We start from the raw sequence: 26146 nt of genomic DNA, 5'->3' as shown, positions 1-26146 counted from the left end.
CAATCGAAGTCCAGTGCCAGGCTTTGAGTATTCATGGGGAGGAGGGGCCTTTTAGTGCCAGTGACTGCGATGGAACCAATCGAAGTCCAGTGCCAGGCTTTGAGTATTCATGGGGAGGAGGGGCCTTTTAGTGCCAGTGACTGCGATGGAACCAATCGAATCCAGTGCCGGGCTTTGACTATTCATGGAGAGGAGGGGCCTTTTAGTGCCAGTGACTGCGATGGAACCAATTGAAACCAGAGCCAGGCTTTGAGTATTCATGGTGAGGAGGGGCCTTTTAGTGCCAGTGACTGCGATGGAACCAATCGAATCCAGTGCCAGGCTTTGACTATTCATGGAGAGGAGGGGCCTTTTAGTGCCAGTGACTGCGATGGAACCAATCGAAGTCCAGTGCCAGGCTTTGAGTATTCATGGAGAGGAGGGGCCTTTTAGTGCCAGTGACTGCGATGGAACCAATCAAAACCAGTGCCAGGCTTTGAGTATTCATGGAGAGGAGGGGCCTTTTAGTGCCAGTGACTGCGATGGAACCAATCAAAACCAGTGCCAGGCTTTGAGTATTCATGGAGAGGAGGGGCCTTTTAGTGCCAGTGACTGCGATGGAACCAATCAAAACCAGTGCCAGGCTTTGAGTATTCATGGAGAGGAGGGGCCTTTTAGTGTTAGTGATTGCGATGGAACCAATCGAAGTCCAGTGCCAGGCTTTGAGTATTCATGGGGAGGAGGGGCCTTTTAGTGCCAGTGACTGCGATGGAACCAATCGAAACCAGTGCCAGGCTTTGAGTATTCATGGGGAGGAGGGGCATTTTAGTGCCAGTGACTGCGATGGAACCAATCAAAACCAGTGCCAGGCTTTGAGTATTCATGGAGAGGAGGGGCCTTTTAGTGCCAGTGACTGCGATGGAACCAATCGAAACCAGAGCCAGGCTTTGAGTATTCATGGGGAGGAGGGGCCTTTTAGTGCCAGTGACTGCGATGGAACCAATCGAAACCAGTGCCAGGCTTTGAGTATTCATGGGGAGGAGGGGCCTTTTAGTGCCAGTGACTGCGTTGGAACCAATCGAAACCAGAGCCAGGCTTTGAGTATTCATGGGGAGGAGGGGCCTTTTAGTGCCAGTGACTGCGCTGGAACCAATCGAATCCAGTGCCAGGCTTTGAGTATTCATGGGGAGGAGGGGCCTTTTAGTGCCAGTGACTGAGATGGAACCAATCGAAACCAGAGCCAGGCTTTGAGTATTCATGGGGAGGAGGGGCCTTTTAGTGCCAGTGACTGCGCTGGAACCAATCGAATCCAGTGCCAGGCTTTGAGTATTCATGGAGAGGAGGGGCCTTTTAGTGCCAGTGACTGCGATGGAACCAATCGAAGTCCAGTGCCAGGCTTTGAGTATTCATGGGGAGGAGGGGCCTTTTAGTGCCAGTGACTGCGATGGAACCAATCGAAACCAGTGCCAGGCTTTGAGTATTCGTGGGGAGGCGGGGCCTTTTAGTGCCAGTGACTGCAGTGAAACCAATCGAAGTCCAGTGCCAGGCTTTGAGTATTCATGGGGAGGAGGGGCCTTTTAGTGCCAGTGACTGCGATGGAACCAATCGAAACCAGTGCCAGGCTTTGAGTATTCATGGGGAGGAGGGGCCTTTTAGTGCCAGTGACTGCGATGGAACCAATCGAAGTCCAGTGAGAGGCTTTGAGTATTCATGGGGAGGAGGGGCCTTTTAGTGCCAGTGACTGCAGTGGAACCAATCGAAACCAGAGCTAGGCTTTGAGTATTCATGGGGAGGAGGGGCCTTTTAGTGCCAGTGACTGCGATGGAACCAATCGAAACCAGTGCCAGGCTTTGAGTATTCATGGGGAGGCGGGGCCTTTTAGTGCCAGTGACTGCAGTGGAACCAATCGAAGTCCAGTGCCAGGCTTGGAGTATTCATGGGGAGGAGGGGCCTTTTAGTGCCAGTGACTGCGATGGAACCAATCGAAACCAGTGCCAGGCTTTCAGTATTCAAGGGGAGGAGGGGCCTTTTAGTGCCAGTGACTGCGATGGAACCAATCGAAGTCCAGTGCCAGGCTTTGAGTATTCATGGAGAGGAGGGGCCTTTTAGTGCCAGTGACTGCGATGGAACCAATCGAAGTCCAGTGCCAGGCTTTGAGTATTCATGGAGAGGAGGGGCCTTTTAGTGCCAGTGATTGCAGTGGAACCAATCGAAACCAGAGCCGGGCTTTGAGTATTCATGGAGAGGAGGGGCCTTTTAGTGCCAGTGACTGCAGTGGAACCAATCGAAACCAGAGCCAGGCTTTGAGTATTCATGGGGAGGAGGGGCCTTTTAGTGCCAGTGACTGCGCTGGAACCAATCGAATCCAGTGCCAGGCTTTGAGTATTCATGGGGAGGAGGGGCCTTTTAGTCCCAGTGACTGCGATGGAACCAATCGAAACCAGAGCCAGGCTTTGAGTATTCATGGGGAGGAGGGGCCTTTTAGTGCCAGTGACTGCGCTGGAACCAATCGAATCCAGTGCCAGGCTTTGAGTATTCATGGAGAGGAGGGGCCTTTTAGTGCCAGTGATTGCAGTGGAACCAATCGAAGTCCAGTGCCAGGCTTTGACTATTCATGGAGAGGAGGGGCCTTTTAGTGCCAGTGACTGCGATGGAACCAATCGAAACCAGAGCCGGGCTTTGAGTATTCCTGGGGAGGAGGGGCCTTTTAGTGCCAGTGACTGCAGTGGAACCAATCGAAACCAGAGCCAGGCTTTGAGTATTCATGGGGAGGAGGGGCCTTTTAGTCCCAGTGACTGCGATGGAACCAATCGAATCCAGTGCCAGGCTTTGAGTATTCATGGCGAGGAGGGGCCTTTTAGTGCCAGTGACTGCGATGGAACCAATCGAAACCAGTGCCAGGCTTTGAGTATTCATGGGGAGGCGGGGCCTTTTAGTGCCAGTGACTGCGATGGAACCAATCGAAACCAGAGCCGGGCTTTGAGTATTCATGGAGAGGAGGGGCCTTTTAGTGCCAGTGACTGCGATGGAACCAATCGAAACCAGTGCCAGGCTTTGAGTATTCATGGGGAGGCGGGGCCTTTTAGTGCCAGTGACTGCGATGGAACCAATCGAAACCAGAGCCGGGCTTTGAGTATTCATGGAGAGGAGGGGCCTTTTAGTGCCAGTGACTGCGATGGAACCAATCGAATCCCATGCAGGGCTTTGAGTATTCATGGCGAGGAGGGGCCTTTTAGTGTTAGTGACTGCGATGGAACCAATCGCAACCAGTGCCAGGCTTTAAGTATTCATGGCGAGAAGGGGCCTTTTAGTGCCAGTGACTGCGATGGAACCAATCGAAACCAGAGCCAGGCTTTGAGTATTCATGGAGAGGAGGGGCCTTTTAGTGCCAGTGACTGCGATGGAACCAATCGAAACCTGTGCCAGGCTTTGAGTATTCATGGAGAGGAGGGGCCTTTTAGTGCCAGTGACTGCGATGGAACCAATCGAATCCAGTGCCAGGCTTTGACTATTCATGGAGAGGAGGGCCCTTTTAGTGTTAGTGACTGCGATGGAACCAATCGAAACCAGTGCTAGGCTTTGAGTATTCATGGGGAGGAGGGGCATTTTAGTGCCAGTGACTGCGATGGAACCAATCAAAACCAGTGCCAGGCTTTGAGTATTCATGGGGAGGAGGGGCCTTTTAGTGTTAGTGACTGCGATGGAACCAATCGAAACCAGTGCCAGGCTTTAAGTATTCATGGGGAGGAGGGGCCTTTTAGTGCCAGTGACTGCGATGGAACCAATCGAAACCAGTGCCATGCTTTGAGTATTCATGGGGAGGAGGGGCCTTTTAGTGCCAGTGACTGCGATGGAACCAATCGAAGTCCAGTGCCAGGCTTTGACTATTCATGGAGAGGAGGGGCCTTTTAGTGCCAGTGACTGCGATGGAACCAATCGAAGTCCAGTGCCAGGCTTTGAGTATTCATGGGGAGGAGGGGCCTTTTAGTGCCAGTGACTGCAGTGGAACCAATCGAAACCAGTGCCAGGCTTTGACTATTCATGGAGAGGAGGGGCCTTTTAGTGCCAGTGACTGAGATGGAACCAATCGAATCCAGTGCCAGGCTTTGAGTATTCATGGGGAGGAGGGGCCTTTTAGTGCCAGTGACTGCGATTGAACTAATCGAAACCAGAGCCGGGCTTTGACTATTCATGGAGAGGAGGGGCCTTTTAGTGCCAGTGACTGCGATGGAACCAATCGAATCCAGTGCCGGGCTTTGACTATTCATGGAGAGGAGGGACCTTTTAGTGCCAGTGACTGCGATGGAACCAATCGAAACCAGTGCCGGGCTTTGAGAATTCATGGGGAGGAGGGGCCTTTTAGTGCCAGTGACTGTGATGGAACCAATCGAAGTCCAGTGCCAGGCTTTGACCATTCATGGAGAGGAGGGGCCTTTTAGTGCCAGTGACTGTGATGGAACCAATCGAAGTCCAGTGCCAGGCTTTGAGTATTCATGGGGAGGAGGGGCCTTTTAGTGCCAGTGACTGCGATGGAACCAATCGAAACCAGTGCCAGGCTTTGACTATTCATGGAGAGGAGGGGCCTTTTAGTGCCAGTGACTGCGATGGAACCAATCGAATCCAGTGCCAGGCTGAGTATTCATGGGGAGGAGGGGCCTTTTACTGCCAGTGACTGCGATGGAACCAATCGAAACCAGTGCAAGGCTTTGAGTATTCATGGGGAGGAGGGGCCTTTTGGTGCCAGTGACTGCGATGGAACCAATCGAAACCAGTGCCAGGCTTTGAGTATTCATGGGGAGGAGGGGCCTTTTAGTGCCAGAGACTGCGATGGAACCAATCGAAGTCCAGTGAGAGGCTTTGAGTATTCATGGGGCGGAGGAGCCTTTTAGTGCCAGTGACTGCAGTGGAACCAATCGAATCCAGTGCCAGGCTTTGAGTATTCATGGGGAGGAGGGGCCTTTTAGTGCCAGTGACTGCGATGGAACCAATCGAAACCAGTGCCAGGCTTTGAGTATTCATGGAGAGGAGGGGCCTTTTAGTGCCAGTGACTGCGATGGAACCAATCGAAGTCCAGTGCCAGGGTTTGAGTATTCATGGGGAGGAGGGGCCTTTTAGTGCCAGTGACTGCGATGGAACCAATCGAAGTCCAGTGCCAGGCTTTGAGTATTCATGGGGAGGAGGGGCCTTTTAGTGCCAGTGACTGCGATGGAACCAATCGAAGTCCAGTGCCAGGCTTTGAGTATTCATGGAGAGGAGGGGCCTTTTAGTGCCAGTGACTGCGATGGAACCAATCGAAACCAGTGCCAGGCTTTGAGTATTCATGGGGAGGAGGGGCCTTTTAGTGCCAGTGACTGCGATGGAACCAATCGAAGTCCAGTGCCAGGCTTTGAGTATTCATGGAGAGGAGGGGCCTTTTAGTGCCAGTGACTGCGATGGAACCAATCGAATCCAGTGCCGGGCTTTGACTATTCATGGAGAGGAGGGGCCTTTTAGTGCCAGTGACTGCGATGGAACCAATCGAAACCAGTGCCAGGCTTTGAGTATTCATGGGGAGGAGGGGCCTTTTAGTGCCAGTGACTGCGATGGAACCAATCAAAGTCCAGTGCCAGGCTTTGAGTATTCATGGGGAGGAGGGGCCTTTTAGTGCCAGTGACTGCGATGGAACCAATCGAAGTCCAGTGCCAGGCTTTGACTATTCGTGGAGAGGAGGGGCCTTTTAGTGCCAGTGACTGCGATGGAACCAATCGAAACCAGTGCCAGGCTTTGACCATTCATGGAGAGGAGGGGCCTTTTAGTGCCAGTGACTGCGAGGGAACCAATCGAAGTCCAGTGCCAGGCTTTGACTATTCATGGGGAGGAGGGGCCTTTTAGTGCCAGTGACTGCGATGGAACCAATCGAAACCAGTACCAGGCTTTGACTATTCATGGAGAGGAGGGGCCTTTTAGTGCCAGTGACTGCGAGGGAACCAATCGAAGTCCAGTGCCAGGCTTTGACTATTCATGGGGAGGAGGGGCCTTTTATTGCCAGTGACTGCGATGGAACCAATCGAAACCAGTGCCAGGCTTTGACCATTCATGGAGAGGAGAGGCCTTTTAGTGCCAGTGACTGCGATGGAACCAATCGAAGTCCAGTGCCAGGCTTTGACTATTCATGGGGAGGAGGGGCCTTTTAGTGCCAGTGACTGCGATGGAACCAATCGAAACCAGTGCCAGGCTTTGACCATTCATGGAGAGGAGGGACCTTTTAGTGCCAGTGACTACAAGGGAACCAATCGAAGTCCAGTGCCAGGCTTTGAGTATTCATGGGGAGGAGGGGCCTTTTAGTGCCAGTGACTGCGATGGAACCAATCGAAGTCCAGTGCCAGGCTTTGAGTATTCATGGGGAGGAGGGGCCTTTTAGTGCCAGTGACTGCGATGGAACCAATCGAAGTCCAGTGCCAGGCTTTGAGTATTCATGGAGAAGAGGGGCCTTTTTAGTGCCAGTGACTGCGATGGAACCAATCGAAACCAGTGCCAGGCTTTGAGTATTCATGGGGAGGAGGGGCCTTTTAGTGCCAGTGACTGCGATGGAACCAATCGAAGTCCAGTGCCAGGCTTTGAGTATTCATGGAGAGGAGGGGCCTTTTAGTGCCAGTGACTGCGATGGAACCAATCGAATCCAGTGCCGGGCTTTGACTATTCATGGAGAGGAGGGGCCTTTTAGTGGCAGTGACTGCGATGGAACCAATCGAAACCAGTGCCAGGCTTTGAGTATTCATGAGGAGGAGGGGCCTTTTAGTGCCAGTGACTGCGATGGAACCAATCGAAGTCCAGTGCCAGGCTTTGAGTATTCATGGGGAGGAGGGGCCTTTTAGTGCCAGTGACTGCGATGGAACTAATCGAAGTCCAGTGCCAGGCTTTGACTATTCATGGAGAGGAGGAGCCTTTTAGTGCCAGTGACTGCGATGGAACCAATCAAAACCAGCGCCAGGCTTTGACCATTCATGGAGAGGAGGGGCCTTTTAGTGCCAGTGACTGCGAGGGAACCAATCGAAGTCCAGTGCCAGGCTTTGAGTATTCATGGGGAGGAGGGGCCTTTTAGTGCCAGTGACTGCGATGGAACCAATCGAAGTCCAGTGCCAGGCTTTGAGTATTCATGGGGAGGAGGGGCCTTTTAGTGCCAGTGACTGCGATGGAACCAATCGAAGTCCAGTGCCAGGCTTTGAGTATTCATGGGGAGGAGGGGCCTTTTAGTGCCAGTGACTGCGATGGAACAAGCTACATCAATCGTGAAGCGGATTCATTGTTTTACTGAAACGATCAACTTTAAGTGTGGTGAAGAAATAACATATTTACATAAATATCCACAGATTTCATCGTTTTACTGTGATTAATGGCTTTTCAGTGTTATTATTGAGAGAGATTTTAATTCGATGTGCACTTGTTTTTATTGTTTTTTTCATAACATAATAACATAATGTTTAGAGAACTATATATTAGTGGCCCTACTGAAATAGGTTCGTCCTGTGCACTACCGTTATGTAAAAATATTGTCCAATATGAACTAATAGTTCAGGTGAAAAGGGAACCTTTATTGTTGTTTTGAAATGCGCAAAACATAGGTTGTTGTTATAAATTCGTTTGCACAAGCTATTTGAGAGGCTTTCTGGCTTCACTGCAGAGAATGCAAAAGAGATGAAAGGAATCTCCTATCAGGCAGCATCAGTCAAGTGTCTCCGCCGAACATCTGGAACACACAGTGATCGAAGATTGCTACAGAGGCCGTCAGTTTCACCGAACATCTGGAACACACAGTGATCGAAGATTGCTACAGAGGCCGTCAGTTTCACCGAACATCAGGAATACACAGTGATCGAAGATTGCTACAGAGGCCATCAGTTTCACTGAACATCAGGAATACACAGTGATCGAAGATTGCTACAGAGGCCATCAGTTTCACCGAACATCTGGAATACACAGTGATCGAAGATTGCGACAGAGGCCGTCAGTTTCACCGAACATCTGGAACACACAGTGATCGAAGATTGCTACAGAGGCCGTCAGTTTCACCGAACATCTGGAACACACAGTGATCGAAGATTGCTACAGAGGCCGTCAGGTTCACCGAACATCAGGAATACACAGTGATCGAAGATTGCTACAGAGGCCATCAGTTTCACCGAACGTCTGGAATACACAGTGATCGAAGATTGCTACAGAGGCCGTCAGTTTCACTGAACATCTGGAATACACAGTGATCGAAGATTGCTACAGAGGCCGTCAGTTTCACCGAACATCTGGAATACACAGTGATCGAAGATTGCGACAGAGGCCGTCAGTTTCACTGAACATCTGGAATACACAGTGATCGAAGATTGCAACAGAGGCCGTCAGTTTCACCGAACATCTGGAACACACAGGGATCGAAGATTGCGACAGAGGCCGTCAGTTTCACCGAACATCTGGAATACACAGTGATCGAAGATTGCTACAGAGGCCGTCAGTTTCACTGAACATCTGGAACACACAGTGATCGAAGATTGCTACAGAGGCCATCAGTTTCACCGAACATCAGGAATACACAGTGATCGAAGATTGCTACAGAGGCCATCAGTTTCACCGAACATCTGGAATACACAGTGATCGAAGATTGCGACATAGGCCGTCAGTTTCACCGAACATCTGGAACACACAGTGATCGAAGATTGCTACACAGGCCGTCAGTTTCACCGAACATCTGGAACACACAGTGATCGAAGATTGCTACAGAGGCCGTCAGTTTCACCGAACATCAGGAATACACAGTGATCGAAGATTGCTACAGAGGCCATCAGTTTCACCGAACATCTGGAATACACAGTGATCGAAGATTGCGACAGAGGCCGTCAGTTTCACCGAACATATGGAATACACAGTGATCGAAGATTGCTACAGAGGCCGTCAGTTTCACCGAACATCTGGAACACACAGTGATCGAAGATTGCTACAGAGGCCGTCAGTTTCACCGAACATCAGGAATACACAGTGATCGAAGATTGCTACAGAGACCATCAGTTTCACCGAACATCTGGAATACACAGTGATCGAAGATTGCGACAGAGGCCGTCAGTTTCACTGAACATCTGGAATACACAGTGATCGAAGATTGCTACAGAGGCCGTCAGTTTCACCGAACATCTGGAATACACAGTGATCGAAGATTGCGACAGAGGCCATCAGTTTCACCGAACATCTGGAATACACAGTGATCGAAGATTGCTACAGAGGCCGTCAGTTTCACCGAACATCTGAAACACACAGGGATCGAAGATTGCGACAGAGGCCGTCAGTTTCACCGAACATCTGGAATACACAGTGATCGAAGATTGCTACAGAGGCCGTCAGTTTCCCCGAACATCTGGAATACAGTGATCAAAGATTGCTACAGAGGCCGTCAGTTTCACCGAACATCTGGAATACACAGTGATCGAAGATTGCTACAGTGGCCGTCAGTTTCACTGAACATCTGGAAGACACAGTGGTCAAAGATTGCTACAGTGGCCGTCAGTTTCACCGAACATCTGGAAGACACAGTGGTCGAAGATTGCGACAGAGGCCGTCAGTTTCACCGAACATCTGGAATACACAGTGATCGAAGATTGCTACAGAGGCCGTCAGTTTCACCGAACATCTGGAATACACAGTGATCGAAGATTGCTACAGAGGCCGTCAGTTTCACCGAACATCTGGAATACAGTGATCGAAGATTGCTACAGAGGCCGTCAGTTTCACCAAACATCTGGAATACACAGTGATTGAAGATTGCTACAGAGGCTGTCAGTTTCACCGAACATCTGGAATACACAGTGATCGAAGATTGCTACAGAGGCCGTCAGTTTCACCGAACATCTGGAAGACACAGTGATCGAAGATTGCTACAGAGGCTGTCAGTTTCACCGAACATCTGGAAGACACCGTGATCGAAGATTGCTACAGAGGCCGTCAGTTTCACCGAACATCTGGAAGACACAGTGATCGAAGATTGCTACAGAGGCTGTCAGTTTCACCAAACATCTGGAATACACAGTGATCGAAGATTGCTACAGAGCACAGAGGCCGTCAGAGAAACTAAAAGAACCTTCCTCAGCAGATCAAATGCCAGCACATGTTCTGTCCCATTGTACCCCTGAGCCAAGCACACCCACCCCTCGGCCAACACGTCACACATGTGTTACTGCATTTTGGATCACAGTCAGCAAGTTACAAACAAAGGTCTTTTGCACTTCAATCCTTGGACAATCAATAAAGGCTGCTCACCAGTATTTCCGACTTCAATCTCCTCCTTCAGCTGTAAAAGCATCCTGCTGTTGTCTGTGATGGTTTCTAAAAGCGAAAACTCTGATGACAGAAAAAAATCACCTAAAAGAAAAAAAACAGAAAAGTCTGGTCAGAAAAGTGCCATCCGAGGATATGTATAAAACCTGCATTACTGCCTGCCATCGAGCCCGAGAAAACACTCCGTGCCCAGGACTGGAGCACCGGAATCCTGATCATTAACTTTCTTTTGTTCCTTCCCGAATTCTGTAGACAAATGTGTGTGAAAAGCCACAAGAGGCCAGGACTGAATCACTGCTCAGACAGAAGGACTAGCAGGGGTGATGGGGTGGCATGGCGGCTGCTCCACAGGGCAGCAGAGGGGTGAGGAAAGGGCATTCCTGAGACCATGGCGACTGCTCCCCAAGGCAGCAGAGGGGTGAGGAAAGGGCATTCCTGAGAGCATGGCGGCTGCTCCACAGGGCAGCAGAGGGGTGAGGAAAGGGCATTCCTGAGAGCATGGCGGCTGCTCCACAGGGCAGCAGAGGGGTGAGGAAAGGGCATTACGGAGAGCATGGCGGCTGCTCCACAGGGCAGCAGAGGGGATTAGGAAAGGGCATTCCTGAGACCATGGCGACTGCTCCCCAAGGCAGCAGAGGGGTGAGGAAAGGGCATTCCTGAGAGCATGGCGGCGGCTCCACAGGGCAGCAGAGGGGTGAGGAAAGGGCATTCATGAGAGCATGGCGGCGGCTCCACAGGGCAGCAGAGAGGTGAGGAAAGGGCAATCCTGAGAGCATGGCGGCTGCTCCTCAGGGCAGCAGAGGGGTGAGGAAAGGGCATTCCAGAGAGCATGGCGGCGGCTCCACAGAGCAGCAGAGGGGGGAGGAAAGGGCATTCCTGAGAGCATGGCGGCTGCTCCACAGGGCATAAGAGGAGTGAGGAAAGGGCATTCCTGAGAGCATGGCGGCTGATCCACAGGGCAGCAGAGGGGTGAGGAAAGGGCATCCCTGAGAGCATGGCGGCTGCTCCACAGGGCAGCAGAGGGGAGAGGAAAGGGCATTCCTGAGAGCATGACGGCGGATCCACAGAGCAGCAGAGGGGTGAGGAAAGGGCAATCCTGAGAGCACAGCGGCTGCTCCCCAGGGCAGTAGAGGGGTGAGGAAAGGGCATTCCTGAGAGCACGGCGGCTGCTCCACAGGGCAGCAAAGGGGTGAGGAAAGGGCATCCCTGAGTGCACGGCGGCTGCTCCACAGGGCAGCAGAGGGGTGAGGAAAGGGCATCCCTGAGTGCACAGCGGCTGCTCCACAGGGCAGCAGAGGGGTGAGGAAAGGGCATTACGGAGAGCATGGCGGCTGCTCCACAGGGCAGCAGAGGGGTGAGGAAAGGGCATTCCTGAGAGCATGGCGGCTGCTCCACAGGGCAGCAGAGGGGTGAGGAAAGGGCATTCCCGGGAGCATGGCGGCGGCTCCACAGGGCAGCAGAGGGGTGAGGAAAGGGCATTAAGGAGACCATGGCGGCTGCTCCACAGGGCAGCAGAGGGGTGAGGAAAGGGCATTCCTGAGAGCATGGCGGCGGCTCCACAGGGCAGCAGTGGGGTGAGGAAAGGGCATTCCTGAGAGCATGGTGGCTGCTCCCCAGGGCAGCAGAGGGGTGAGGAAAGGGCATTCCTGAGACCATGGCGGCTGCTCCCCAGGGCAGCATAGGGGTGAGGAAAGTGCATTCCTGAGAGCATGGCGACGGCTCCACAGGGCAGCAGAGGGGTGAGGAAAGGGCATTACGGAGAGCATGGCGGCTGCTCCACAGGGCAGCAGAGGGGTGAGGAAAGGGCATTCCTGAGAGCATGGCGGCTGCTCCACAGGGCAGCAGAGGGGTGAGGAAAGGGCATTCCCGGGAGCATGGCGGCGGCTCCACAGGGCAGCAGAGGGGTGAGGAAAGGGCATTAAGGAGACCATGGCGGCTGCTCCACAGGGCAGCAGAGGGGTGAGGAAAGGGCATTCCTGAGAGCATGGCGGCGGCTCCACAGGGCAGCAGTGGGGTGAGGAAAGGGCATTCCTGAGAGCATGGTGGCTGCTCCCCAGGGCAGCAGAGGGGTGAGGAAAGGGCATTCCTGAGACCATGGCGGCTGCTCCCCAGGGCAGCATAGGGGTGAGGAAAGTGCATTCCTGAGAGCATGGCGACGGCTCCACAGGGCAGCAGAGGGGTGAGGAAAGGGCATTCCTGAGACCATGGCGGCTGCTCCCCAGGGCAGCAGAGGGGTGAGGAAAGGGTATTCCTGAGACCATGGCGGCTGCTCCCCAGGGCAGCAAAGGGGTGAGGAAAGGGCATTCCTGAGACCATGGCGGCTGCTCCCCAGGGCAGCAGAGGGGTGAGGAAAGGGCATTCCTGAGAGCATGGCGGCGGCTCCACAGGCCAGCAGAGGGGTGAGGAAAGGGCATTCATGAGAGCATGGCGGCGGCTCCACAGGGCAGCAGAGGGGTGAGGAAAGGGCATTCCTGAGAGCATGGCGGCGGCTCCACAGGGCAGCAGAGAGGTGAGGAAAGGACAATCCTGAGAGCATGGCGGCTGCTCCTCAGGGCAGCAGAGGGGTGAGGAAAGGGCATTCCTGAGAGCACGGCGGCTGCTCCACAGGCAGCAGAGGGGTGAGGAAAGGGCATTCCTGAGAGCATGGCGGCGGCTCCACAGAGCAGCAGAGGGGTGAGGAAAGGGCATTCCTGAGAGCATGGCGGCTGCTCCACAGGGCAGCAGAGGAGTGAGGAAAGGGCATTCCTGAGAGCATGGCGGCTGCTCCACAGGGCAGCAGAGGGGTGAGGAAAGGGCATCCCTGAGAGCATGGCGGCTGCTCCCCAGGGCAGCAGAGGGGAGAGGAAAGGGCATTCCTGAGAGCATGGCGGCGGCTCCACAGAGCAGCAGAGGGGTGAGGAAAGGGCAATCCTGAGAGCACGGCGGCTGCTCCCCAGGGCAGTAGTGGGGTGAGGAAAGGGCATTACTGAGAGCACGGCGGCTGCTCCACAGGGCAGCAAAGGGGTGAGGAAAGGGCATCCCTGAGTGCACGGCGGCTGCTCCACAGGGCAGCAGAGGGGTGAGGAAAGGGCATCCCTGAGTGCACAGCGGCTGCTCCACAGGGCAGCAGAGGGGTGAGGAAAGGGCATTACGGAGAGCATGGCGGCTGCTCCACAGGTCAGCAGAGCGGTGAGGAAAGGGCATTCCTGAGAGCATGGCGGCTGCGCCACAGGGCAGCAGAGGGGTGAGGAAAGGGCATCCCTGAGAGCATGGCAGCTGCTCCACAGGGCAGCAGAGGGGTGAGGAAAGGGCATCTCTGAGAGCATGGCGTCTGCTCCACAGGGCAGCAGAGGGGTGAGGAAAGGGCATTCCTGAGAGCATGGCGGCGGCTCCACAGGGCAGCAGAGGGGTGAGGAAAGGGCATTCCTGAAAGCATGGCGGCTGCTCCACAGGGCAGCAGAGGGGTGAGGAAAGGGCATTCCTGAGAGCATGGCGGCTGCTCCACAGGCAGCAGAGGGGTGAGGAAAGGGCATTTGTTAGAAAAGGTAGACGGACCGGGAGGGCCGGCCGGGGTCAGGGGGAGAGGTCTCCGGGGAGAGCCGTCTCCAGCGATCGTACAGACAAGTAACTTCCCCCCCCCCACAGACAGAGATCACACACGGATAAGGTTCAGTGTCCTTTATAGGTACTTAGTTATGATACGGTAGAATGGTACAAGGAGGTCTGGACGCAGGGGTCCCCTCGATTAGAGTCTCGTAAGGTAGGGAAGGGGGTAGCGGGTCAGTCTATTTACCAATCAGGTAGTTCAGATGAGATGATGACGAGCTCACAATCCTCGAGCTTGGTGTTTAGGCAGTACGGTCCGCGGCAGCGCCAGCAGGTCCCGGTAAGGGTGGTTGATACAACGGGCCGCGGCAGCGCCAGCAGGTCCCCGGAAGATGTACGGTCCGCGGCAGCGCCAGCAGGTCCCGGTGAAGATGGTCGTTACAACGGGCCGCGGCAGCGCCAGCAGGTCCCAGGAAGATGTACGGTCCGCGGCAGCGCCAGCAGGTCCCGGTGAAGATGGTCGTTACAACGGGCCGCGGCAGCGCCAGCAGGTCCCAGGAAGATGGTCGTTACAACGGGCCGCGGCAGCGCCAGCAGGTCCCAGGAAGATGAAGGTTGCAGAAGGCCGCGGCAGCGCCAGCAGGCAGGACGATGGTTCACAAGAGCGGGCTACGGCAGCGCCAGTAGACCGTCAGGGTTGAGTTCACTCGGTGTCTCTCGACTCCAGGATACAACTGCCTTCCTGCTCCGGAGCTGCCTTAGTTATAGGGCTGGTGCCCTTTGATGTCCGGACCCTCGCACTGGGAGGTCGGAGGGTCCGGGATGAAGGTGTCCAGACACCCAGCAGGGGGTGGAGCCAGCGCCTGGGGGCTGCTGGAGGCGATCGGCACCTGGCGGGGGAAGAGCTCTTGACGCTTCGTTCTCCCATTGACCTGCCAAGTGGTCCGCTCACCTCCTGGGTGGATGGTGGTGCCGGGATGTCGGGCCGGCCAGGCCCGGGGTTAGGGTCGAGGTGAGGCCACGCGGCCGCGTGGTGCAGGGCCCAAGATGGCGGCTTGACCCGGCCGGGGAAGCCGGTGGGGCTGGGCCCCGTGATGAGTAGGGGTCCGAGGGCAGAGGGTCCGTCGGGAGACGGAGTACAGGGGCTTGTCACGGGGGTATGCCTGGTGGGCCGGAGCTCGGGCCCTGTCGTGCGGGGGGGAAGCAAGCCCTCTGTGTGGCCTGTCCAACATGCGTCCCCCCCAGCTGAAGGCGGGGAGAGTCACCCATCTCCTTGGGGACTCTCTTCGTCGAGGCGGAAAAAGCGGGACAGGCCATCCGCGTTGGCGTGGTCTTGGCCTGGCCGGTGCTCCACAGTGAAGTCCATTCCCTGCAGGGAAATGGACCAGCGCAAGAGTTTTGGGTTCTCCCCCCGCATCTGCATCAGCCATTGCAGGGGTCGATGGTCGGTTTGTACCCGGAAGTGGGTACCGAAGAGATAGGGTCGGAGCTTTTTGAGGGCCCACACTACTGCAAATGCCTCCCTCTCGATTGTGCTCCAACGCTGTTCTCGGGCCAGGAGACGTCGACTGATGAAGGCCACCGGCTGGTCATGACCTTCGGAGTTCAGCTGAGAGAGGACGGCCCCGATGCCGTGGTCGGAGGCGTCGGTCTGCACCACAAATTCCCGACTGTAATCGGGGGCCTGGAGCACCGGGGCGGTGCACAGGGCGGCCTTCAGCTCCTCGAAGGCCGCTTGACAATCAGGAGTCCAGTGGACCCGCTTCGGTTGATTCTTGGATGTGAGTCCCGTGAGGGGCCCCACGATGCTGCCGTAGTCCTTTACGAACCGCCGGTAGTATCCGGTGAGCCCCAAGAAGGCTCGGACCTCGGTCTGGGTGACGGGGGGCTGCCAGGACTGGATGGCAGCAATCTTAAGTTGTAGTGGGGCCACCAGCCCGCTTCCCACTTGGTGCCCAAGGTAGGTCACCGACCCTTGGCCAATTTGGCACTTGCCGGCTTTAATGGTGAGGCCGGCCCGCTGGAGGGCTTGGAGGACCTCTTGGAGGTGACGGAGGTGGTCGGACCAGTGGCGGCTGTATACAGCGATATCGTCCAGGTAGGCAGCGCTGAATTCTTCGAGCCCTGCCAAGACCTGGTTCACAAGACGTTGGAATGTGGCGGGGGCATTCTTCATGCCAAAGGGCATGACCTTAAATTGATAGTGGCCATCGGGGGTGGAGAAGGCTGACCGTTCCTGAGCCCTGGGTGTGAGGCCGATCTGCCAGTAGCCCGCCGTTAGGTCGAAGATACTAAGGTAGCGGGCGGCCCCCAGCCGGTCGATCAGCTCGTCTGCTCGGGGGATGGGATGAGCGTCGGTCCGGGTGACAGCGTTCAAGCCCCGGTAGTCGACGCAGAATCTCAGTTCAGGGGCGGTGCCGGGGGCAGCGGCCTTGGGAACTAATACAACCGGACTGGCCCAGGGACTGTCCGAGGGCTCGATGACCCCGATCGTGAGCATCTTGGCCACTTCCTCCTGTATGCAGGCCCGTACCCGATCTGGTACGCGGTAGGCCCGGTGCCGGACCGGGGGACTGTCCCCGGTGTCTACGTCGTGCAAACACCAAGGAGTGACCCCGGGGGTGAGGGAGAACAGGGCAGCGACCGGCAGCAGGAGGTCCCGGCAGTCCTGGCGTTGCTCCGAAGTGAGGGCGTCGGAGAGCCGGACCCCATCCACGGAGCCGTCCTTCTCCTGAGTCTTCAAGAGATCCGGGAGGGGCTCGGAGTCTTCTTCTGTACCACTGTCGGTCGCCATCAGGAGGCTTAGTTCGGAGCGCACAAAGTGTGGTTTGAGCCGGTTGGTGTGGAGGACCCGCAGGGGGTTCCGGGTGGTCCCCATGTCGATGAGGTAAGTGACGGGGCTTTTACGCTCGACCACTTTGAAGGGCCCCGTCCACTTGTCTTGCAGGGCACATGGTTCGGTGGGGGACATTACCCATACTTGCTGCCCAGGCTCGAATTCAACGGAGGAGGCATTGTGATCATACCACCTCTTCATGTCCTCCTGACTGGCCTCGAGGTTCGCCTTGGCCATCTCCCTGAAGCGCCGGGTCTGGTTTCGTAGGGCCAGGATGTATTTGAAGACGTCGGGAGGGGTCGTTAAGGGGGCCATCTCCCAACCTTCCTTGACTAGGCTGAGGGGCCCTCGCACAGGGTGCCCGTACAGGAGTTCGAAAGGGCTAAAGCCGAGGGACTTCTGGGGGACTTCTCGGTAGGCGAAGAGGAGGCACGGGAGCAGCACATCCCACTGGCGACGGAGAGGCTCTTCCAATCCCCCAATCATCCCCTTGAGAGTGCGGTTAAAACGCTCCACTAGTCCGTTCCCTTGGGGGTGATAGGGGGTCGTGAATCTGTAGGTGACCCCGCATTGTTGCCAGAGGGACTTCATGTATTTAGATATGAAATTCGTACCTCGGTCGCTGACGACTTCTCGGGGGAAGCCTACCCGGGAGAAGATCCCCATCAGGGCCCGGCCAACCACCGGAGCTGTCACTGTCCGTAGGGGCACCGCCTCGGGGTAGCGGGTGGCATGGTCCACTAGTACCAAGATGAACCTGTGTCCTTGTGCCGTGCGGGGGTCCAGAGGCCCCACAATGTCTATCCCCACCCTCTCGAACGGGGTGGTGACCACAGGGAAGGGTTGCAGAGGGGCCTTCAGCTTCCGACCACTCTTCCCGCTGGCTTGGCACGTGGGGCAAGATCGGCAGTGGTTCAGGATGTCATTCCTCATTTTCGGCCAGAAAAAGTGGGTCACCAGGCGACTGTATGTTTTGTCCTGGCCCAGGTGTCCGGCCAGGGGGACATCGTGGGCCAGGTTGAGCAGAAAGTCTCGGAAGCGGAGCGGTACCACCAGAACTCGACCGGCCCCCAGCTCGGCGATTCTTTGCTCGCTGTAGAGCAGGTCGTTGTCCCAGTAGACCCAGTGGGTTCCGGGGGTGTCCCCTGCGTTTTGGGTATCGGCTTGTTGGCGGAGTCCCTCGAGGAAGGGACAGGTCTTTTGTTCCTGGCGGAACTGTTCTTGGGTGGGCCCCCCCTCTTGACGCCACTGAGCCAGATCCGGAAGGTCCTGGTGTTGTGCGTCTGCTTCGATAGTCGGGTCCGGGAGATCGGACTCGCCGTTGCCCTCGACGGGGGCAACCGGGGGCGGAGGTGCTGGCCATTCGGTTTCTTCTGATCGGGGGGTGGCCCGGGCGGCCATGGATCGGGTGGTTATGCAGGCCCAGTCCGGGAGGCCCAGCATCCCCAAGTGCTCTCTTCTCTCGACGGTGGCCCACGGGGAACTCTCGAGGTCATTCCCCAGGAGGCAGTCCACGGGGGCATCGTCCCGGACCGTCACCTTTAGTAGGCCGGAGACCCCTCCCCATTCAAACGGGACGCAGGCCATCTTACACATACTCTCAGAGTTATCTGCCGAGCGGACGGGGCAGAGAATGTTCGGCAGGATCTGCTCGGGCTTCACCAGATGACAGCGGACAGCCGTCACGCTGGCGCCGGTGTCACGCAAGGCCTCGGCTCTCTGTCCATTAATGGTCACCCACTGACCGTATTTTCGGGTGTTGGCGGGTAGGGGAGCCCGCGGAACCATGTCCCTTCCCCCTAGGCATGCCAGGACCATGGCGGCCGGTTCCCACCCTTGCTGGGCCGGCTCGTACTCTTCGGGTCCTTCCGATGATTGCTCTTCCCCTAGGGCAGCGGCCGCTACCTGGCGGGGCTTGGGTGTTTGATTTAGCGGGCAGTTCGGGTCATTGGCGTAGTGGCCTAGTCGCTGGCACCGGTGGCACGTGACGTTGGCTCGGTACCCAGGCCGCAACGGGGGGTTGCCCCGGCCGGCCGGAGGCGGGGTGCTGGCCACGGGTGTTGTTGGTAAGGCGTCTCTCCCTCGCCCCTGGCCCCCTCCTCCTCCCCGAGGACGGTGCTGGCCTTGGTTGCCTCTGTTCTGATCGTGGGGCCCTCTCCGGCCCACTCGGGTGCTTTCCCACCGGTCAGCTTCGGCGGCGAGCTGCCGGGGGTCGGTCAGCTTACTGTCGAGTAGGTGCTGCCGGAGCTCGACGAAACAGTTGTTTGACAGGTGCTCCCACACCATAAGGTTGAAGAGTTGTTCGTAAGTGGCGACCTGACTTCCCTTGATCCACCCTTCGAATGCCCGGCTGAAATAGTTCACGTATTCTACCCAAGTTGTACCTGGGATCCTGGTGCAATCTCTGAACCTCTGGCGGTACATCTCGGGCGTGAGGCCGTAGCGGGTGAGGAGGGCAGCCTTCATGTGGTCGTAGGACGACATCTGGTGATCGGGGAGCTGCAGCAGGGGATCGCGACCCTCGTTGATAAACCTCCCCCAAAGTCCGGCTCCCCAATCACTCCGGTCGATTCGGTGGGAGGTCATTGCGATCTCATAGGCTTTAAACCACTGTTGTATGTCGTCTTCTCGGACATATTCGCGGACAACATCCTTGGGGATGTGAACTTTTTTCTCACTTGGCCCCGGGGTGTGTGGTCGCTCAGGCACCCCCAGTTCCTTATTCTGTTTGCGCAGTTCTATTTCCGCTAGTCGGCGCTCGTGCTCGAGCGTTATTTTTTTCTCTTCCAGCTCTCTTTGTCTCTGCTTTTCTTCTCGTTCCTCTCGAAGCCGCATCTGCTCGAGGTTAAGTTTCTGTTCAGCCAACTTGAGTTCCCCATCCATCTTGAGTCGTGCCATCTCCAACTCGTGTAATCTGACTCTGTCTCTTTCTCGGATCTCCTCTTGCGGGAGGCCCGTTCCCCGCTCCTCGGGAGCCGTGGCGTTCCCCTCTGGTGTGATGCTGGTTTGGTCTGGTGTGACGCTGCTTTGGTCGGAGGGTCCTGTGACCCCCGTTTCTGTCCATGACTCCAGAGCGCGCTTTAGATCATCCTTGGTACTCAGGCCGGTGGTAGCAATGCCAAGTTCCATGCAAAATTGTCTCAGTTCGCGGTGGTTGTATTCTTCTAATTTCTCCATTTGGAATTTCTCGGTGGAGCTGCTCTCTTTGGTCGACATCGTGTTTTTGTCGTGGGGTGAGCTACTCTCTGTACGATTACGCGTTGATTCGGATCGCGCCGCTGGCCACCAATGTTAGAAAAGGTAGACGGACCGGGAGGGCCGGCCGGGGTCAGGGGGAGAGGTCTCTGGGGAGAGCCGTCTCCAGCGATCGTACAGACAAGTAACTTCCCCCCCCCCCACAGACAGAGATCACACACGGATAAGGTTCAGTGTCCTTTATAGGTACTTAGTTATGATACGGTAGAATGGTACAAGGAGGTCTGGACGCAGGGGTCCCCTCGATTAGAGTCTCGTAAGGTAGGGAAGGGGGTAGCGGGTCAGTCTATTTACCAATCAGGTAGTTCAGATGAGATGCTGACGAGCTCACAATCCTCGAGCTTGGTGTTTAGGCAGTACGGTCCGCGGCAGCGCCAGCAGGTCCCGGTAAGGGTGGTTGATACAACGGGCCGCGGCAGCGCCAGCAGGTCCCCGGAAGATGTACGGTCCGCGGCAGCGCCAGCAGGTCCCGGTGAAGATGGTCGTTACAACGGGCCGCGGCAGCGCCAGCAGGTCCCAGGAAGATGTACGGTCCGCGGCAGCGCCAGCAGGTCCCGGTGAAGATGGTCGTTACAACGGGCCGCGGCAGCGCCAGCAGGTCCCAGGAAGATGGTCGTTACAACGGGCCGCGGCAGCGCCAGCAGGTCCCAGGAAGATGAAGGTTGCAGAAGGCCGCGGCAGCGCCAGCAGGCAGGACGATGGTTCACAAGAGCGGGCTACGGCAGCGCCAGTAGACCGTCAGGGTTGAGTTCACTCGGTGTCTCTCGACTCCAGGATACAACTGCCTTCCTGCTCCGGAGCTGCCTTAGTTATAGGGCTGGTGCCCTTTGATGTCCGGACCCTCGCACTGGGAGGTCGGAGGGTCCGGGATGAAGGTGTCCAGACACCCAGCAGGGGGTGGAGCCAGCGCCTGGGGGCTGCTGGAGGCGATCGGCACCTGGCGGGGGAAGAGCTCTTGACGCTTCGTTCTCCCATTGACCTGCCAAGTGGTCCGCTCACCTCCTGGGTGGATGGTGGTGCCGGGATGTCGGGCCGGCCAGGCCCGGGGTTAGGGTCGAGGTGAGGCCACGCGGCCGCGTGGTGCAGGGCCCAAGATGGCGGCTTGACCCGGCCGGGGAAGCCGGTGGGGCTGGGCCCCGTGATGAGTAGGGGTCCGAGGGCAGAGGGTCCGTCGGGAGACGGAGTACAGGGGCTTGTCACGGGGGTATGCCTGGTGGGCCGGAGCTCGGGCCCTGTCGTGCGGGGGGGAAGCAAGCCCTCTGTGTGGCCTGTCCAACAGCATTCCTGAGAGCATGGCGGCGGCTCCACAGGGCAGCAGAAGGGTGTGGAAAGGGCATTCCTGAGAGCATGGCGGCGGCTCCACAGGGCAAGAGAGGGGTGAGGAAAGGGCATTCCTGAGAGCATGTCAGCGGCTCCACAGGGCAGCAGAGGGGTGTGGAAAGGGCATTCCTGAGAGCATGGCGGCGGCGCCATAGGGCAGCAGAGGGTTGAGGAAAGGGCATTCCTGAGATCATGGCGGCTGCTCCACAGGCAGCAGAGGAGTGAAGAAAGGGCATTCCTGAGAGCATGGCGGCTGCTCCACGGGGCAGCAGAGGGGTGAGGAAAGGGCATCCCTGAGAGCATGGCGGCTGCTCCCCAGGGCAGCAGAGGGGAGAGGAAAGGGCATTCCTGAGAGCATGGCGGCGGCTCCACAGAGCAGCAGAGGGGTGAGGAAAGGGCAATCCTGAGAGCACGGCGGCTGCTCCCCAGGGCAGTAGTGGGGTGAGGAAAGGGCATTACTGAGAGCACGGCGGCTGCTCCACAGGGTAGCAAAGGGGTGAGGAAAGGGCATCCCTGAGTGCACGGCGGCTGCTCCACAGGGCAGCAGAGCGGTGAGGAAAGGGCATCCCTGAGTGCACAGCGGCTGCTCCACAGGGCAGCAGAGGGGTGAGGAAAGGGCATTACGGAGAGCATGGTGGCTGCTCCACAGGGCAGCAGAGCGGTGAGGAAAGGGCATTCCTGAGAGCATGGCGGCTGCTCCACAGGGCAGCAGAGGGGTGAGGAAAGGGCATCCCTGAGAGCATGGCAGCTGCTCCACAGGGCAGCAGAGGGGTGAGGAAAGGGCATCTCTGAGAGCATGGCGGCTGCTCCACAGGGCAGCAGAGGGGTGAGGAAAGGGCATTCCTGAGAGCATGGCGGCGGCTCCACAGGGCAGCAGAGGGGTGAGGAAAGGGCATTCCTGAGAGCATGGCGGCTGCTCCACAGGGCAGCAGAGGGGTGAGGAAAGGGCATTCCTGAGAGCATGGCGGCTGCTCCACAGGCAGCAGAGGGGTGAGGAAAGGGCATTCCTGAGAGCATGGCGGCGGCTCCACAGGGCAGCAGAAGGGTGTGGAAAGGGCATTCCTGAGAGCATGGCGGCGGCTCCACAGGGCAGCAGAGGGGTGAGGAAAGGGCATTCCTGAGAGCATGTCAGCGGCTCCACAGGGCAGCAGAGGGGTGTGGAAAGGGAATTCCTGAGAGCATGGCGGCGGCGCCATAGGGCAGCAGAGGGTTGAGGAAAGGGCATTCCTGAGATCATGGCGGCTGCTCCACAGGCAGCAGAGGAGTGAAGAAAGGGCATTCCTGAGAGCATGGCGGCTGCTTCACAAGGCAGCAGAGGAGTGAGGAAAGGGCATTCCTGAGAGCATGGCGGCGGCTCCACAGGGCAGCAGAGGGGTGAGGAAAGGACATTCCTGAGAGCATGGCGGCTGCTCCACAGGGCAGCAGAGGGGTGAGGAAAGGGCATTCCTGAGAGCATGGCGGCGGCTCCACAGGGCAGCAGAGGGGTGAGGAAAGGGCATTCCAGAGACCATGGCGACGGCTCCACAGGGCAGCAGAGGGGTGATGAAAGGGCATCCCTGAGAGCATGGTGGCGGCTCCACAGGGCAGCAGAGGGGTGAGGAAAGGGCATCCCTGAGAGCATGGTGGCGGCTCCACAGGACAGCAGAAGGGTGAGGAAAGGGCATTCCTGAGAGCATGGTGGCGGCTCCACAGGGCAGCAGAGGGGTGAGGAAAGGGCATTCCTGAGAGCATGGCGGCGGCTCCACAGGGCAGCAGAGGGGTGAGGAAAGGGCATTCCTAAAAGCATGGCGGCTGCTCCACAGGGCAGCAGAGGGGTGAGGAAAGGGCATTCATGAGAGCATGGCGGCTGCTCCACAGGGCAGCAGAGGGGTGAGGAAAGGGCATTCCTGAGAGCATGGCGGCTGCTCCACAGAGCAGCAGAGGGGTGAGGAAAGGGCATTCATGAGAGCATGGCAGCTGCTCCACAGGGCAGCAGAGGGGTGTGGAAAGGGCATTCCTGAGAGCATGGCGGCGGCGCCATAGGGCAGCAGAAGGTTGAGGAAAGGGCATTCCTGAGATCATGGCGGCTGCTCCACAGGCAGCAGAGGAGTGAAGAAAGGGCATTCCTGAGAGCATGGCGGCTGCTCCACGGGGCAGCAGAGGGGTGAGGAAAGGGCATCCCTGAGAGCATGGCGGCTGCTCCCCAGGGCAGCAGAGGGGAGAGGAAAGGGCATTCCTGAGAGCATGGCGGCGGCTCCACAGAGCAGCAGAGGGGTGAGGAAAGGGCAATCCTGAGAGCACGGCGGCTGCTCCCCAGGGCAGTAGTGGGGTGAGGAAAGGGCATTACTGAGAGCACGGCGGCTGCTCCACAGGGTAGCAAAGGGGTGAGGAAAGGGCATCCCTGAGTGCACGGCGGCTGCTCCACAGGGCAGCAGAGCGGTGAGGAAAGGGCATCCCTGAGTGCACAGCGGCTGCTCCACAGGGCAGCAGAGGGGTGAGGAAAGGGCATTACGGAGAGCATGGTGGCTGCTCCACAGGGCAGCAGAGCGGTGAGGAAAGGGCATTCCTGAGAGCATGGCGGCTGCTCCACAGGGCAGCAGAGGGGTGAGGAAAGGGCATCCCTGAGAGCATGGCAGCTGCTCCACAGGGCAGCAGAGGGGTGAGGAAAGGGCATCTCTGAGAGCATGGCGGCTGCTCCACAGGGCAGCAGAGGGGTGAGGAAAGGGCATTCCTGAGAGCATGGCGGCGGCTCCACAGGGCAGCAGAGGGGTGAGGAAAGGGCATTCCTGAGAGCATGGCGGCTGCTCCACAGGGCAGCAGAGGGGTGAGGAAAGGGCATTCCTGAGAGCATGGCGGCTGCTCCACAGGCAGCGGAGGGGTGAGGAAAGGGCATTCCTGAGAGCATGGCGGAGGCTCCACAGGGCTGCAGAAGGGTGTGGAAAGGGCATTCCTGAGAGCATGGCGGCGGCTCCACAGGGCAGCAGAGGGGTGAGGAAAGCGCATTCCTGAGAGCATGTCAGCGGCTCCACAGGGCAGCAGAGGGGTGTGGAAAGGGAATTCCTGAGAGCATGGCGGCGGCGCCATAGGGCAGCAGAGGGTTGAGTAAAGGGCATTCCTGAGATCATGGCGGCTGCTCCACAGGCAGCAGAGGAGTGAAGAAAGGGCATTCCTGAGAGCATGGCGGCTGCTTCACAGGGCAGCAGAGGAGTGAGGAAAGGGCATTCCTGAGAGCATGGCGGCGGCTCCACAGGGCAGCAGAGGGGTGAGGAAAGGACATTCCTGAGAGCATGGCGGCTGCTCCACAGGGCAGCAGAGGGGTGAGGAAAGGGCAATCCTGAGAGCATGGCGGCGGCTCCACAGGGCAGCAGAGGGGTGAGGAAAGGGCATTCCTGAGACCATGGCGACGGCTCCACAGGGCAGCAGAGGGGTGATGAAAGGGCATCCCTGAGAGCATGGTGGCGGCTCCACAGGGCAGCAGAGGGGTGAGGAAAGGGCATCCCTGAGAGCATGGTGGCGGCTCCACAGGACAGCAGAAGGGTGAGGAAAGGGCATTCCTGAGAGCATGGCTGCTGCGCCAGAGGGCAGCAGAGGGGTGAGGAAAGGGCATTCCTGAGAGCATGGCGGCGGCTCCACAGGGCAGCAGAGGGGTGAGGAAAGGGCATTCCTGAGAGCATGGCGGCGGCTCCACAGGGCAGCAGAGGGGTGAGGAAAGGGCATTCCTGAGACCATGGCGACGGCTCCACAGGGCAGCAGAGGGGTGATGAAAGGGCATCCCTGAGAGCATGGTGGCGGCTCCACAGGGCAGCAGAGGGGTGAGGAAAGGGCATCCCTGAGAGCATGGTGGCGGCTCCACAGGACAGCAGAAGGGTGAGGAAAGGGCATTCCTGAGAGCATGGCTGCTGCGCCAGAGGGCAGCAGAGGGGTGAGGAAAGGGCATTCCTGAGAGCATGGCGGCGGCTCCACAGGGCAGCAGAGGCGTGATGAAAGGGCATCCCTGAGAGCATGGTGGCGGCTCCACAGGGCAGCAGAGGGGTGAGGAAAGGGCATTCCTGAGAGCATGGCGGCGGCTCCACAGGGCAGCAGAGGGGTGAGGAAAGGGCATTCCTAAAAGCATGGTGGCTGCTCCACAGGGCAGCAGAGGGGTGAGGAAAGGGCATTCATGAGAGCATGGAGGCTGCTCCACAGGGCAGCAGAGGGGTGAGGAAAGGGCATTCCTGAGAGCATGGCGGCTGCTCCACAGAGCAGCAGAGGGGTGAGGAAAGGGCATTCATGAGAGCATGGCAGCTGCTCCACAGGGCAGCAGAGGGGTGAAGAAAGGGCATTCCTGGGAGCATGGCGGCTGCTCCACAGTGCAGCAGAGGGGTGAGGAAAGGGCATTCCTGAGAGCATGGCGGCTGCTCCACAGGGCAGCAGAGGGGTGAGAAAAGGGCATTCCTGAGAGCATGGCGGCTTCTCCACAGGCAGCAGAGGGGTGAGGAAAGGGCATTCCTGAGAGCACGGCGGCTCCACAGGGCAGCAGAGGGGTGAGGAAAGGGCATTCCTGAGAGCATGGCGGCTGCTCCTCAGGGCAGCAGAGGGGTGAGGAAAGGGCATTCCTGAGAGCACGGCGGCTGCTCCACAGGCAGCAGAGGGGTGAGGAAAGGGCATTCCTGAGAGCATGGCGGCGGCTCCACAGGCCAGCAGAGGGGTGAGGAAAGGGCATTCATGAGAGCATGGCGGCGGCTCCACAGGGCAGCAGAGGGGTGAGGAAAGGGCATTCCTGAGAGCATGGCGGCGGCTCCACAGGGCAGCAGAGAGGTGAGGAAAGGGCAATCCTGAGAGCATGGCGGCTGCTCCTCAGGGCAGCAGAGGGGTGAGGAAAGGGCATTCCTGAGAGCATGGCGGCTGCTCCACAGGGCAGCAGAGGGGTGAGGAAAGGGCATTCCTGAGAGCATGGCGGCTGCTCCACAGGGCAGCAGA

General features: G+C 57.7%; 1 protein-coding gene across 3 annotated transcripts in view; it reads right to left on the bottom strand.

Annotated features, from left to right (window-relative positions):
• The window catches only part of LOC146813537 (uncharacterized), a 469352-nt gene that overhangs the window by 89836 nt on the left and 353370 nt on the right, over positions 1-26146 (bottom strand). For all 3 annotated transcript variants that reach the window (XM_085620297.1, XM_085620296.1, XM_085620298.1), the window contains one exon: positions 10255-10356. In XM_085620297.1, the coding sequence (XP_085476423.1) occupies positions 10255-10356 (102 nt within the window). The remainder of the gene's footprint in view (positions 1-10254; positions 10357-26146) is intronic.

This window comes from Triturus cristatus, chromosome 7 (assembly GCF_964204655.1).
Source record: "Triturus cristatus chromosome 7, aTriCri1.1, whole genome shotgun sequence".
In the NCBI taxonomy this organism is placed as follows: Eukaryota; Metazoa; Chordata; class Amphibia; order Caudata; family Salamandridae; genus Triturus; species Triturus cristatus.
Note: the sequence above shows the minus strand (reverse complement) of the source record. Positions and strands in the feature narration are given on the sequence as shown.